The 14,754-nt window shown below is 45.6% G+C and overlaps 1 protein-coding gene across 1 annotated transcript in view; it reads left to right on the top strand.

Annotated features, from left to right (window-relative positions):
• The window catches only part of Rhpn2 (rhophilin Rho GTPase binding protein 2), a 52,064-nt gene that overhangs the window by 23,075 nt on the left and 14,235 nt on the right, over window positions 1–14,754 (top strand). Inside the window, exons 4-8 of the mRNA XM_069998559.1 lie at window positions 1,429–1,504; window positions 5,338–5,415; window positions 6,598–6,722; window positions 9,396–9,562; window positions 13,829–14,016. Of these exons, the coding sequence (XP_069854660.1) occupies window positions 1,429–1,504; window positions 5,338–5,415; window positions 6,598–6,722; window positions 9,396–9,562; window positions 13,829–14,016 (634 nt within the window). The remainder of the gene's footprint in view (window positions 1–1,428; window positions 1,505–5,337; window positions 5,416–6,597; window positions 6,723–9,395; window positions 9,563–13,828; window positions 14,017–14,754) is intronic.

The raw sequence follows: 14,754 nt of genomic DNA, 5'->3' as shown, positions 1-14,754 counted from the left end.
GGTGCCAGTGGCTTATGTCTGTCATCCTAGCTACTCAGGAGGCTGAGATCTGAGGATCATAGTTTGAAGCCAACCCAGACAGGAAAGTCCATGAGACTTTTATCTCCAATGAACCAGCAAAAAGGTAAAATGAAGTTGTGGCTCAAACATGAGAGCTCCAACCTTGAGTGAAAAAAACTAAGGGACAGCATGCAGACCCTGAGTTGAAGCCCCAATACTGGCACAGAAACACACACACACACACACACACACCCAACACACACACACACCCAACACACACACCCAACACACACACACACACACACACACACCCAGCTGGGTGCTAGTGGCTCATGCCTGTAATCTCAGCTACTCAGGAGGCTGAGTTCTGAGGATTGTAGTTCAAAGCCAGCTCAGGTAGGAAAGTTCATGAGACTTTTATCTCCAGTAAACTACTCAGAAAAAGCCGGAAGTGGCACTGTAGCTCAAGTGGTAAAGGAGCTCAGGGATAGTATCAGGCCCTGAGTTCAAGGCTAGATCACACACACACACACACACACACACACACACACACACACACACACACACACACACACACACACACACACACACACACACACACACACACACACACACACACACACACACACACACACACACACACACACACACACACACACACACACTGTAGCTCAAGTGGTAAAGGAGCTCAGGGATAGTATCAGGCCCTGAGTTCAAGGCTAGATCTCACACACACACACACACACACACACACACACCAACACACCAACAGGAAAGGCATGGTCAAAATTATCTTTAAGGGGGTTCAAGTTGTGGCTTAATACCAGCCAATGAGCAAAATGTCAGGTACACACACACACACACACACACACACACACACACACACACACACACACACACACACACACACACACACACACACACACACACACACACACACGAAAGGCATGGTCAAAATTATCTTTATGGGGGTTCAAGTTGTGGCTTAATACCAGCCAATGAGCAAAATGTCAGGTACTAAATTAGAGTCCCAATCTCAGACCAAAAAACAACCCCAAAAAACAAACCAACAAAAAACAACAGTGGAGGGGCTGGGAAGGTGGTTCAGTGGTAGAGCGCTTGCCTTGCATGCCTGAGGCCCTGGGTTCGATTCCTCAGCTCCACATAAGCAAAAAGAAAAAAGCCGGAAGTGGTGCTGTGGCTCAAGTGGTAGAGCGCTAGCCTTGAGCTGAAGAGCTGAGGGACAGCGCCCAGGCCCAGAGTTCAGGCCCCACGGCCGGACCCAAAAAAAAAAACAAAACTAGTGGAAGAAAAGACTTGTCTTTATGGAGCATGAACAATCAGCCAGGTATATGCTGGACTGACTTGGGAGTTGGGGGGCATTGTTGGGGTACAGGGGTTCTATACTTGTGTGTTTATTCCTTGTAGGGAGGCATTTACCATCCCCTTGATTCCTCTTGGCCTGAAGGAAACCAAAGATGTGGACTTCTCAGGTGTTCTCAAGGTAAATCTCAAAGCAGCGAGCCCTAGACTCAGTGTTTAAAATATAAATAGAGGGTTGGGATGTGGCTTACTGGTAGAGTGCTTGCCTAGCATGCCTAAAGCCCTGGGTTGATTCCACAGTACCACATAAATAGAAGTGGCACTGTGGCTCAAGTGATAGAGTGCTAGCCTTGAGCAAAAGAAGCTCAGGGACAATGCCTGGGCCCTGAGTTCAAATTCCAGGACTGGCCAAAAAAAAAAAAAAGGAAATAGATTGTTGGACTAGGCACAGTGGCTTATACCTATAACCCTAAGTACTCAAGAGGCAGAGTTTGGGAGGATCATAATTAGAGGCCAGTTCATACAAAAAGTATTGAAACCCCATTTCAACAAATAGCTGGACATCTATCATACCAGCTATATGGGAAGAATAACTAGAACGTTTGTAGTTCATCTCAGCCCAGGCATAAACATAAAACCCTATCCTTAAAGTGACTAAAAAGGGGTGGTTATGTTGAAGTGGTATAGGGTCTTTCTAGCAAGTGTGAGGCCCCAAGTTCAAATTCAAGTACACCAAAATAAGGGAAATCGTGTATTCTTTGCAAGGCCTTAGGCTCAGTGGTACTGAGCCCTCTCTGTCAGCTGTGTGGAGAACCTGGGATTCATCCTCTCATTTCCTTGCTCTCCTGAGTGGTTTTTCAAACTCCTCTTACATGCCCAAAGAAAGTGGATTATACACTGTTTTACTTTAATCACTTATTCAGAGACAGAGGCTGAGCTGGCCTTTTACTCTTGATCTTCCTGCTTCAGCCTTCCAGTTACTTACAAGGATTACAGCATGCACATGTACCACTGTGCTTAGCCAGTATCATTCTACTTTTTTTTTTTTTTTAATTTTTTTGTCAGTCATGGGGCTTGAACTCTGGGCCTCGGCACTGTCTCTCAGCTCTTCAGCTCAAGGCTAGCACCTTACACCCTACCACTTGAGCCACAGCACCACTTCCATTTTTTGTTTTTTGCTTATGTGGAACTGAGGAATCGAACCCAGGGCCTCATGCATGTGAGGCAAGCACTCTACCACTGAGCCAACCTCCCAGCCCCAAGTATCATTATTCTTTTTTTTTTGTTTTTGCTTTTGTTTTTGTTTTTGGGTCCGGTTGTGGGGCCTGAATTCTGGGCCTGGGCGCTGTCCCTCAGCTCTTCAGCTCAAGGCTATCACTCTACCACTGAGCCACCTTCCCAGCCCAAGTATCATTATTCTTTGTTTTTTTTTTTTTGTTTGTTTGTTTTTTTTTTTGGGTCCGGTTGTGGGGCCTGAACTCTGGGTCTGGGCGCTGTCCCTCAGCTCTTCAGCTCAAGGCTAGCGCTCTACCACTGGAGCCACAGCCCACTTCTGGCTTTTTTCTTTTTGCTTATGTGGTGCTGAGGAATCGAACCCAGGGCCTCTGGCATGCAAGGCAAGCGCTCTACCACTGAGCCACCTTCCCAGCCCCAGTATCATTATTCTTATATGGTATAATCAATTAAGGCTGTGTGTGCATGCATGCACACACACGTGCCAGTACTGGGGCTTGAACTCAGGACCTTGTGCTCTTCCTTAGCTTTTTCACTCAAGGCTGGCATTCTACCACTTGAGCCATACCTCTACTTCTGGCTTTTTGGTGGGTAGTTGGAGATAAAGAGTCTCATGGACTTTTTCCTGTCCAGGCTGGTCTCCAACTTTGATCTTCAAATCCCACCTTCCTGAGTAGCTAGGATGACAGCTGAGAAGTGCCAGCACCCAGATAAGAATTCTGTTTTTTTTTTTTTCCGTTCAAATCCTGCTCATCTTCTTTTACTTGAGAAAAGAAAATCAGTTATATGGCATTTTGACTGCTACAAAAAAAATCCCACTTTTTGTAAGAGGTGGTTAATACTTTGAACACATCAATTACTGACCTTTGTTCTCAAACAGACTGAGTTTCTGGACAGTATAACACCCTTTGCCCTGGGCCTTTTTGACCGATGCTTTTTTGAAATCCAGGTCTGGCTCCTTGTGAGTTGGGTTTATGTTGCAGCTAGAGAAGCACAGTTGATGATATTCCAAGACTCAAGATGTTGAAAAAGTCCTATTTTCTGGGTAGAAAACAGGAGATAAGCAATGGCCAGCAGCCAGCTTCTTACTGGCCACTTAAACTTCTATTTTACTTCATTTTATTGTTCTACCACTTGAGCTACAGCTCCACTTCCAGATTTTGCTGATTAATTGTAGATAATAGTCTTTCATACTTTCCTGCCTAGGTTGGTTTTAAACTGTGATACTATGGAAGTGGAGATGTGGCTCAAGTGGTAGAACACCAGCTTTGAGTGGAAAAGCTAAAGGACAGCATTCAGACCCTGAATTCAAGCCCCAGTCCTAGTACCAATAAATGGATGAATGAATGAATAATAAATAAGTATCAAAAGCAAAAAGAAAGAGTGATTAGAGTATGGTAAGATCCCCTGCCTAGCCAGCACAAGGCTCCGAGTTGAAACCCAATACTGAGGGTCTGCGGGTGGGAGTCAAGTCATAGAATGTTTTATGGCATATGCAAATGATTGAGTTCCATTTCCAAGTTAAAAAAAATTGCACACCCAAATTACATTTCATCCACATCTGTTGTATAAATTTAGTGTATTGTGTGTAATGTGTTTGTGTACACAAAAACAAAAAGTTTGTGAAGAGAATGCTCACACACTGACGGAAAATGCAGGAGAGACTGCAGTTCAAGACCAGCCTGGACTACATAGTGAGATCTAGTCACAGAGAGAGAAGAGAAAGACAGACAGAGGCAGAGACAGACAGGGCAAGAGAGAATACTTCAAGCCATGTAGGAAAATACATTGAAACAATTCATCTTGTCATCATTTGTGCAGCAGTGAGAGCTCTCTCTTTGTAACACTTTCCAGGCCTCTCATATTACTCTCATTTTTTTCCCTTTAATACTTGACTCTTAGACAGGTCTAACATCCCTAATCTGAAAATCAGAAATGCTTTGAATTCCATGACTTTTTGAGTACTGATGAGATACAAGTAGAAAATTTGACACATTGAAACTTTTGATTCATGTGCAATTTTTCCTTTCCTTTCCTTTCCCTTTCCCTCTCCCTCCCTCCCTCCCTCCTTCCCTCCCTCCCTCCCTCCCTCCTTTCTGCCCTTCCTTCCTTCCTTCCTTCCTTCCATCCATCCTTCTCTTTCTCCCTCCCTCCCTCCCTCCCTCCTTCCCTCCCTCCCTCCCTCCCTCCCTCCCTTCCTTCTCTCCTTCCTTCCTTCCTTCCTTGCCCCAATATTAAGGCTCAACTCAGGGCCTGGGCGGCATTCTGTCTTGGCTTTTTCATCCAAGGCTAACACTCTACCTCTTGAGCCACAGCTTTTTGGTGGTAAATTGGAAATAAGAGTTTTATGGGGGTGCTGGGAAGGTGGCTCAGTCTTGCCTTGCATGCCTGAGGCCTTGGGTTCGATTCCCCAGCACCACATAAGCAAAAAGAAAAAAGCTGGAAGTGGCGCTATGGCTCCAGTGGTAGAGCGCTAGCCTTGAGCTGAAGAGCTGAGGGACAGCGCCCAGGCCCAGAGTTCAGGCCCCACGACTGGACCCCCCCCAAAAAAAAAAAAATTAAGGACTTTCTTGCCTAGGCTGACTTTGAACTGTAATCCTCAGATCTCAGCCTCTTGCGTAGGATGACAAGCATGAGCCATCAGCACCCTCAACTTCATTTATTTATTTATTTTTATTTTGGCCCTGGGTATGGAACCTAGGCCCTTAGACCAAGCATGAGCTTTGCCATTGGTCTGCATCCCAGCCTCTTGAATCACATCTTGTCTAATCTTTCTTACAGGATTTTATCCTGGAACACTATAGTGAAGATAGCTATTTGTATGAAGATGAAATTGCTGATCTGATGGATCTGAGGCAGGTAAGTTTCATGTGAAGACAAGTAGAAAAGACTGGGTACTGGGTACTGAGTCTTCACCTTCCTTGTGGCCTTAGAGAATGAAGGGAGATTGGAGGTAATGGACAGGGAATCATTATTCTATAGCCAGGAGTTGGTGGTACTTACCTGTAGTCCCAGCTACTCAGTTGGCTAAGACCTGAGATTCACGGTTCAAAGTCAGTCCAAGAAGGAAAAAAATCCTGAGACGCTTATCTCTAGTTAACCACCAAAAAGCTGGAAGTAGAGCTGTGGCTCTAGTTGTAGAGTGCCAGCCTTAAGTGGAAAAGCTAAGGGAGAGCACCTAGGCCCTGAGTTTAAGCCCCAGTACCAGCAAATCAATCATTCAATCAATCAATTACTATTTTATATCTTATACAAGAAAACCATAGGCCAGGTGTTGGTGGCTCACGCCTGTAATCCTAGCTACTCAGGAGGCTGAGATCTGAGGATGACGGTTCAAAGCTAGCCCAGGCAGGAGAGACCGTGAGACTCCGATCTCCAATAAACCACCAGAAAACCGGAAGTGGCGCTGTAGCTCAAGTGGTAGAGCGCTCGCCTTGAGCTGAAGAGCTGAGGGACAGCGCCCAGGCCCAGAGTTCAAGCCCCACAGCCGACAAAAAAAAAAAAAAGTACCCCAAAATCAGAAGTGGAGCTATGGCTCAAAGTGGTAAAGCCTTGAGCAAAAAAACTCAAGGACAGGGCTGGGAAGGTGGCTTAGTAGTAGAGTGCCTTGGATGCATGAGGCCCTGGGTTGATTCCTCAGCACCACATAATCAGAAAAAGCCAGAAGTGGCATTGTGGCTCAAGTGGTAGAGCGCTAGCCTTGAGCTGAAGAGCTGAGGGCAGCACCCAGGCCCAGGATTCAGGTCCCACCAAAAAAAAAAAACAAAACTCGACAGTCTTCAGGCCCCACAATAGACCAAAAGACAAGACCAAAAAAAAAAACAAAAATAAAAACAAACCATAGGAGAGTCCTTCTAGTGTTGGGTCTGGGGATGGATCCCAAGATTTCTGACTTCACCCCCGTCCCTTTTGTACCTTTCCCAGGGTTCATGATGCCGATATTGGGTATCACACATTACAGAAATACCACCTGTTTGTGTGCATATACTGGCCATGGGTTCCATCTTCTGTTCACACTACTGTCTTTCTTTTCCCTCTTAGGCTTGTCGGACACCCAGCCGGGATGAGGCTGGGGTTGAACTGCTAATGTCCTACTTCATCCAGCTGGGCTTTGTGGAGAGCAGGTTCTTCCCGCCCACCCGCCAGATGGGGCTCTTGTTTACCTGGTAAGGTGGCTGAGATCTTTCCGGGACTTTCGTAGGTCCATGTTCTTAGCACCCATCTCACATAGGATCCTGCTTCTGAAGTAGCATTTAGGCAGCAGATCCAGTGGCTACTCAGGTTGCTAGGATTTGAGGATCTCAGTTCAAAGCCAGCCTGTGCTGGAAAGTCTGTGAGACTCTTTTTTTTTTTTTTTTTGGTTGTGAGGTTTGAACTCAGGGCCTGGGCGCTATCCTGAACTCTTCTGCTAAGGCTGTGCTCTACCACTTTGAGCCACAGCTCACTTCTGGTTTTCTGGTGGTAAACTGGAGATGAGAGTCTCACAGACTTTCCTGCTCAAGCAGGTTTTGGACTGCATTCCTCAGATGTATGCTGAGTAGTTGGGATTACAGGCATGAGCTACCAGTGTCTGGATGTTTGTGAGATTCTTATCTCCAATTAACCACCTTGAAGCTGGAGTGGAGCTGTATATCTCAGATAGCAGAGCATCAGCCTTGAGCAAAAAACCTAAGGGACAGTCCCCAGTTCAAGCCCTAATATTGGCATGCACACACACAAAGTAGTTATACAAAGGAGTTTCAATTCAGTACATCAATATATGAGTACAAATGCATATTGACCACTGTCACACTTTCTATCCCCACCCCCATTTATCCCAATTCCACCCATCCCCTGAAGTAACCTGGTTACATTTTCACATTATACATTGAATATTATGACTGCAAGCTGGGCACTGGTGGTTCACACCTATAATCTTAACTACTCAGGAGGCTGAGATGTGAGGAGCATGGTTCAAAGCCAGCCTGGGCAGGAAACTTTGTGAGACTCTTAATCTCCAATTAGCTGCCAAAATAAGCTGGAAGTGGAGCTGTGGATCAAGTGGTAGAGTGCTAGCCTTGAACACAAAGGGTCAGAAACAGTGCCAGCCCTGTGTTCAATCCCCAGGACTGGCACCAAAAAAAAAAAAAAAAAGCCGGGAGCTGGTGGCTCACGCCTGTAATCCAAGCTACACAGGAGGCTGAGATCTGAGGATCATGGTTCAAAGCCAGCCAGGGCAGGAAACTCCATGAGACTCTTATCTCCAAGTACCCACCAGAAAACTGGAAGTGGCGCTGTGACTCTAGTGGTAGAGTGCTAGCCTTGAGCTGAAGAGCTGAGGGACATCGCCCAGGCCCAGTGTTCAAGTCTCATGACTGACCAAAAAAAAAAAAAATGTTGTGACTGCATTCACTCACCCTTCTTTTTTCCATTCATCTACGTCCCTCCCCACATTCCCCACTCAGACAAGACATATTTCAACTTCCTGGTATTTGTTTTGTTAAAGTATCAATTAATTGTCCAAAGGAGTCTCAGAAGAGTCTTTGTGCCAGGCGGGCACCAGTGGCTCATACCTGTAATACTAGCTACTCAGGAGACTGAGATCTGAGGATCACAGTTCAAAGCCAGCCCTGGCAGGAAAGGCCTTGAGATTCTTATCTCCAATAAACCACTAGAAAACCGGAAGTGGTTCTGTGGCTCAAGGGGTAGGACGTGGTGCTGTGGCTCAAGGTGTAGAACTCTCGCCTTGAGCTGAAGACTGCAGGGAAAGTGCCCAGGCCCAGTGTTCAAGCCCCATGACTGACAAAAAAAAAAAAAAAAAAAAAAGTCTTTCTGCTGTAGCCCAGGCTGTTTAGGAACTGAAGATCCTTTCGTAACAGCCTTTCAAGTACTGGGATTACACTGGTACTCCACTGGACCAACTTGTGGTAGGATCTTTGTTTTTTGTTGTGTTTTTTGTTGTTGGTCTTGGTGTTTGAACTCTGGGCCTGGGCGTTATCCCTGAGCTCTTGGCTCCAGCGGAATGCTGTAGCACTTGAGCCACAGCTCCACTTCTGGTTTTGTGGTGGTTAATTGGAGATAAGAGTCTCAAGTAGGGGCTGGGAAGGTGGCTCAGTGATAGAGGGCTTGCCTGAGGCCTGGGTTCGATTCCTCAGCACCACATAAGCAGAAAAAACTGGAAGTGGTGCTGTGGCTCCAGTGGTAGAGCACTCACTTTGAGCTGAAAAGCTGAGGGACAGTGCCCAGGCCCAGAGTTCAGGCCCCATGACCAGCAAAAAAAAAAAAAAAAAAGTCTCAGGGATTTCCTGCCTGGGCTGACTTTGAACCTAGATTCTTAGATCTTAGCCTCCTCAGCTAGGATTACAGGCATGAGCCACCAGCACCCAGCTTTATGGTATCATAGTTTCTTGCATGTGTATTTTATCCATTTATTCAGAAGTGATAAGAAGTGACCAAATCACCACATTCTCAGTTGAGGGTTTTTTGTTGTTGTTATTATAAGAGTGATGTATAGGGCTGGGAAGGTGGCTCAGTGGTAGAGTGCTTGCCTTGCATGCATGAGGCCCTGGGTTCGATTCCTCAGCACTACATAAACAAAAAGAAAAAAGCTGGAAGTGGCGCTGCGCGTGGCTCAAGTGGTAGAGTGCTAGCCTTGAGCTGAAGAGCTGAGGACAGCGCCCAGGCCCAGAGTTCAGGCCCCACGACCGAACCCCCCCCCCCCAAAAAAAAAGAGTGATGTATAGGGTGGTCACAGTTACATATTCTTTTTGGACAATATCACCCCTTCCCTCGCTCTCTCCTAGTTTTCCATCCCATTGAGTTTTGTTTTGCTTTGTTTTGTTTTGTTTTTTCTAAACTAGGTATGACTCCCTTACTGGGGTCCCTGTGAGCCAGCAGAACCTGCTGCTAGAGAAAGCTAGCATCCTGTTCAATACTGGAGCCCTCTATACTCAGATCGGAACCCGGTGCAATCGGCAGACACAAGCTGGGCTAGAGAGTGCTGTGGATGCTTTCCAGAAAGCTGCAGGTATGTGTCCAGCAGGTCTGTCACACATGGCTTCAGCCCCATCCCATGGCACCACAGATCCCAGCTAAACAGAGGGTTGGAGCCTCCCCAGCCTCTGGGGCCCAGCCAGTTTCCAGCCTTGGATCAGCTTCCCCTCAGGAGACTTGCTTAATGGGTCATAGCAGGGCATCCGTCTGGGGTGCTCTTGTGGTTAATGGGTAATCTTCCCATGTGAGTGGCCACAGCCACAGCAGTAAACACCTGCTCCTGTCAGAACAGACTTTACCCATGCAGTGAAAATACATTATCAATATGTCCATTCATTCCCAGTTGTTTTTGGGGAGGGTCTATTGTAAGATCTGCCCCCAGTAGATGCCCCAAAACACAGATACTATACATTACATTCTCCCGTGTGTATGTGTGTATGTGCATGTGCCTATGATAAAGGTCACCTGACAGAGTTGGCCCAGTAAGAGGATAACAAAAATAATAACTAGGCATAGAAATGGAAGGACAAAGGGTGAACAGAAGCAACAGTAGTACTCGATACTATGTTGAAAATCAACTAAACAACTTGTGGGAACAGGAAGGAAAAACTGGGAGAAAGCTAGGGAAGGGGACATTGTCCAGAAAGAAATGTACTCATTACCTGATTTTTGTAATGTAATCTCTCAGTATATCACCTTTAGAATACCAATAAAAATAAAAATTAAAAAAATAATAACCTAGATGGGGCTGGGAAGGTGGCTCAGTGGTAGAGCGCTTGCCTTGCATGCATGAGGCCCTGGGTTCGATTCCTCAGCACCACATAAGCAAAAAGAAAAAAGCCAGAAGTGGCGCTGTGGCTCAAGTGGTAGAGTGCTAGCCTTGAGCTGAAGAGCTGAGGGACAGCACCCAGGCCCAGAGTTCAGGCCCCACGACTGGACCCAAAAAAAAAAAAAAAAATAACCTAGAATAATTATAAGCCAGGTACTGGTGACTCACACCTGTACTCCTAACTACTGAGGAGACAGAGATCTAAGGATCATGGTTTGAAGCCAGCCTTGGCAAGAAAGTCTGTGAGACTCTTATTTCTAATTAACCACCAAAAAGTTAGTGATAGAGCTGGTAGAGATCAGCTTTGAGTAGAAAAAACTAAAGGGACAGTGCTCAGGTCCTGAGTTCTCAAGCCTTAGTACTGGGACAAAAACAGAACAGACAATTCTTTTTTGTTTTTGTTTTTTGGTCCATCTTGGGGTTTGAACTCTGGACCTGTGTGATATCCCTGAGCCCTTCAAGGCAAGTACTCTACCAATTGAGTCACAACACCACTTTGGGTTTTCTGGTGGTTCATTGGAGATAAGAGTCTCATGGAAGGCTGGGAATGAGGCTCAGTGGTAAAGCGCTTGCCTTGCATGCATGAGGCCCTGGGTTCGAGATTCCTCAGCACCACATAAGCAGAAAAAAAAAAAAGCCAGAAGTGGCACTGTGGCTCAAGTGGTAGAGCGCTAGACTTGAGCTGAACTGCTGAAGGACAGTGCCCAGGCCCAGAGTTCAGGCCCACAACCGGACCCCCCCCAAAAAAAAAAAAAAAAAAAAGTCTCATGGACTTTCCTGCCTAGGCTGGCTTTGAGCCACAATCCTCAGATCTCAGCCTACTAAGTAGCTAGGATTACAGGTGTTAGCTACCAGCACCTACCTAGAACAGATAATTCTAACAAATGTGCTATCAGAAAAATTCTTGAAACCTAATGAGTATTTCTGGAATTTTCCATGTAATATTTTTGTATCACAGTTGACTGAGAGTGACCATAAGGGAAATCTCGCATGGAGGAGGAAGGTTACAGTGATGATGTCTGCCTGTTTATTTAGTTTGTTTATTTTTGTGAAAGTACTGGGGCTAAACTCTTTTTCTTAGCTTTTCTACTCAAGGCTGGTGGTCTACCACATGAACCACACTTCTACTTCTGCCTTTTTTGCTGGCCAGGTGTCACAGACTTTCCTTCCTCTGTGATCCTCAGATCTCAACCTCCTGAATAGCTAGGCATGAGCCACCAGTGCATGTGAATGTTTCTAAGGAAATTAAAAGTCTTGTGGGGCCTGAACTCTGGGCCTGGGCTCTGTCCCTCAGCTCTGCAACTCAAGGCTGGCGCTCTACCACTTGAGCCACAGCGCCACTTCCGGCTTTTTCTGCTTATGTGGTGCTGAGGAATCAAACCCATGCAAGGTGAGCACTCTACCACTGAACCACCTTCCCAGCCCACGTAAAAGTCTTTAAAATTGTGTGAAAACATATCTATCATAAAATGTTTCATTGCAGCTTTTTTTTAAATCTGAGACCAGGACTCCAACTTGGTGGTACCTGATGCTTTCACTCATTGGCTAGTGAGCTACCAATTGTTCCATGCTTCCAACCCCTCAACTTTTTTTGATGTTGTTTTTACATTTGGTTTTACTGGTACTGGGGTTTGTTTTGTTTTGTTTTTTTGTCAGTCGTGGGGCTTGAACTCTGGGCCTGGGTGCTGTCCCTCAGCTCTTCAGCTTAAGGTGAGCGTTCTACCACTTGAGCTACAATGCCCCTTCCAGTTTTCTAGTGGTTTTTATTGGAGATAAGAGTCTCATGGACTTTCCTGCCCTGGCTGGCTTTGAACTGTCATCCTCAGATCTCAGCCTCCTGAGTAGCTAGGATTACAGGCGTGAGCCACTGGCACCCTGCTTGGTACTGAGGTTTAAACTTAGGGACTTGCTCTTTCCCTGGGTGTTCTTGCTCTCACTGGTGCTCTACCACTTGAGCCATGTCTCTAGTTTGGCTTTTTGCTGGTTAGTGGAGATGGAATCTTACGTACTCCAGTCTCAACTTCCTGAGCAGCTAGGATTAGAAGTGTGAGCCATTGGTGCCCAGTCTGTTTTAACTCTTTCTTTTTTCTTTTTTTGTGCTGGTCCTGGGGCTTGAACTCTGTGTGGGTGCTGTCCATGAGCTTTTTGTTCAAAGTTAAGGTTTTACCACTGAGCCACAGTTTTACTTTGAGCTTTTATTGAGTAGTTTATTAGAGATAAAAAGTCTCACAGACTTTCCTGCCTGGGCTGGCTTCGAACTGTTATCCTCAGATAATATCTCCTAGCAGCTCATATTACAGGCGTGAGCCACCAGTGTCCTACTGTTTTATCTATTTTTAAGGTGGCAAAATATACATAAGAGCTGGTCACCGATGGTTCATGTCAAAAAAGCTAAGTGAGAAGCACAAGGCCCTGAGTTCAAGCCCTAGTGTTGGCACAGAAGAAAAGTAGGTAGAAGTAACACTGTAACCAATTTAGGTGTATATTTCAGTTTTACATTTCATACCTTTATATCATCAGACATCACCATTTATCTCCAGAGGAAGTCTACCCTTCAAGGTGGGGCTTTACATCTGCTAAATAGAACCTCCTCCTCGTTCCTTCTCACAGCTCCTACTAGTAACCTGTCTACTTCCTGTCTCAGAACTTGACCCTTCCAGGTATCTCACTAAATGGAAACACCATATATAAGTGTGTGTGTGTGTGTGTGTGTGTGTGTGTGTATACACACACGCACATGTATGTGTGTGTGTGTATATATACACACACACACGCACATGTATGTGTGTGCATCTGTGTGTATGTGTGTGTGGGGGGCATTGTTCTAGGGACTTGAACTCAGGGCCTGAGTGCTATCCTTTCTCTTTTTTTCCTGAAGGTTAGTGCTCTACCACTTAATCTACACCTTTACTTTTGGCTTTTTAATGCTAAACACATGGTGTACCATTTATGTCAGTACTGGGGCTTGAACTCAGGGCCTTGAGCTTTCACTAGACATTTTTGCTCATGGCTGATGTTCTACCACTTGAACCATACTCCACTTCCATCTTTTTACTTGTTAATTGGAGTTAAGAACCTTCCATATTTACCTGCTTAGGCTGGCCTTGATCTGTGATTCTCAGATCTCAGCCTCCTGAGTAGCTACGATTACATCATAGGCCACTGATACCCAGCAAGAATCGGATTTTTTAATATACCCTAGGATATTATATGTAATATATGCATGTATGTATATGTATTATGCATGCACACATATGCATGTATGTACGTAAGTAACATATGCATGTATTTTTTCACATTTTGGAGTGCTGGAGCTTGAATTTAGCCTCATGCAAGTTAGACAAGTGCTTAACCACTGAGCTACACCCCCATGCCCAATTTTATGTTTTTTAAAATTTCTGCCATTCTTCATAGCAGCATGGTGATGTAAGCATGGTCTCTGACTCATGAATAAAAACCTTACATTTTTAGGGGTTTTGAACTACCTGAAAGAGACATTCACTCATACCCCAAGTTACGACATGAGCCCTGCCATGCTGAGTGTGCTGGTGAAAATGATGCTTGTACAAGCCCAGGAATGCGTATTTGAGAAATTCATTCTTTCTGGGATCCGGAATGAATTCTTCATGCTGGTGAAGGTGGCTCAGGAGGCCGCAAAGGTGAGGCTTCCTTTTTCTTGTGACTTCCGGGGTTGGGCAGGTACGCTGGCACATGTGCCCACGTGCCCCAGGGAGCATTGATGGGGTCCTGTGGTAGTAGCTTGTCCACAATCTGGGCAGCCTGCCCTCCCCAGCTGAGGCTGCTGCCATGTGTTTTCCTAGCTTCTGGCAATTTCAGATATGGATCATTAATTTCATTCCACAGCATAGCCTAAAGCCACCATGACACTTGCCTGATTCCTATTAACTCTGGCCTGACAGCACAAAGAATCACTCAGTATGGTGCCCATATTCTGTCAGGACTGTTGTATAGGACAAAGGGCTCCTACTATCCAGGCATTAATGCTCATGCCTACAATCCTGGCTACTCAGGAAGCTGAAGCGCTTTTTTTTTTTTTTTTTTTTTCTCAAGGCTAGTGCTCTACCACTTGGAGCCTTGCTCCAAGTGGTAGAGCCTTGCTCCACCTTCAATTTTCTTTTCTTTTTTTTTTTTTTTTTGTCAGTTGTAGGGCTTGAACTCTGGGCCTGAATGCTGTCCCTCAGCTCTTAAGCTCAAGGCTAGTGCTCTACCAATTGAACCACAAGGCCACTTCCGGTTTTCTGATTTTTTTTTTTTCTGGGGGGGTCCGATTGTGCGGCCTGAACTCTGGGCCTGGGCACTGTCCTTCAGCTCAAGGCTAGCGCTCTACCACTTGAGCCACAGCGCCACTTCTGGCTTTTTTCTTTTTGCTTATGTGG

The sequence above is a fragment of the Dipodomys merriami genome, unplaced genomic scaffold, assembly GCF_024711535.1.
Source record: "Dipodomys merriami isolate MVZ:Mamm:240054 unplaced genomic scaffold, mDipMer1.0.p SCAF_52, whole genome shotgun sequence".
In the NCBI taxonomy this organism is placed as follows: Eukaryota; Metazoa; Chordata; class Mammalia; order Rodentia; family Heteromyidae; genus Dipodomys; species Dipodomys merriami.
This window is presented reverse-complemented; position numbering and strand designations above follow the sequence as displayed.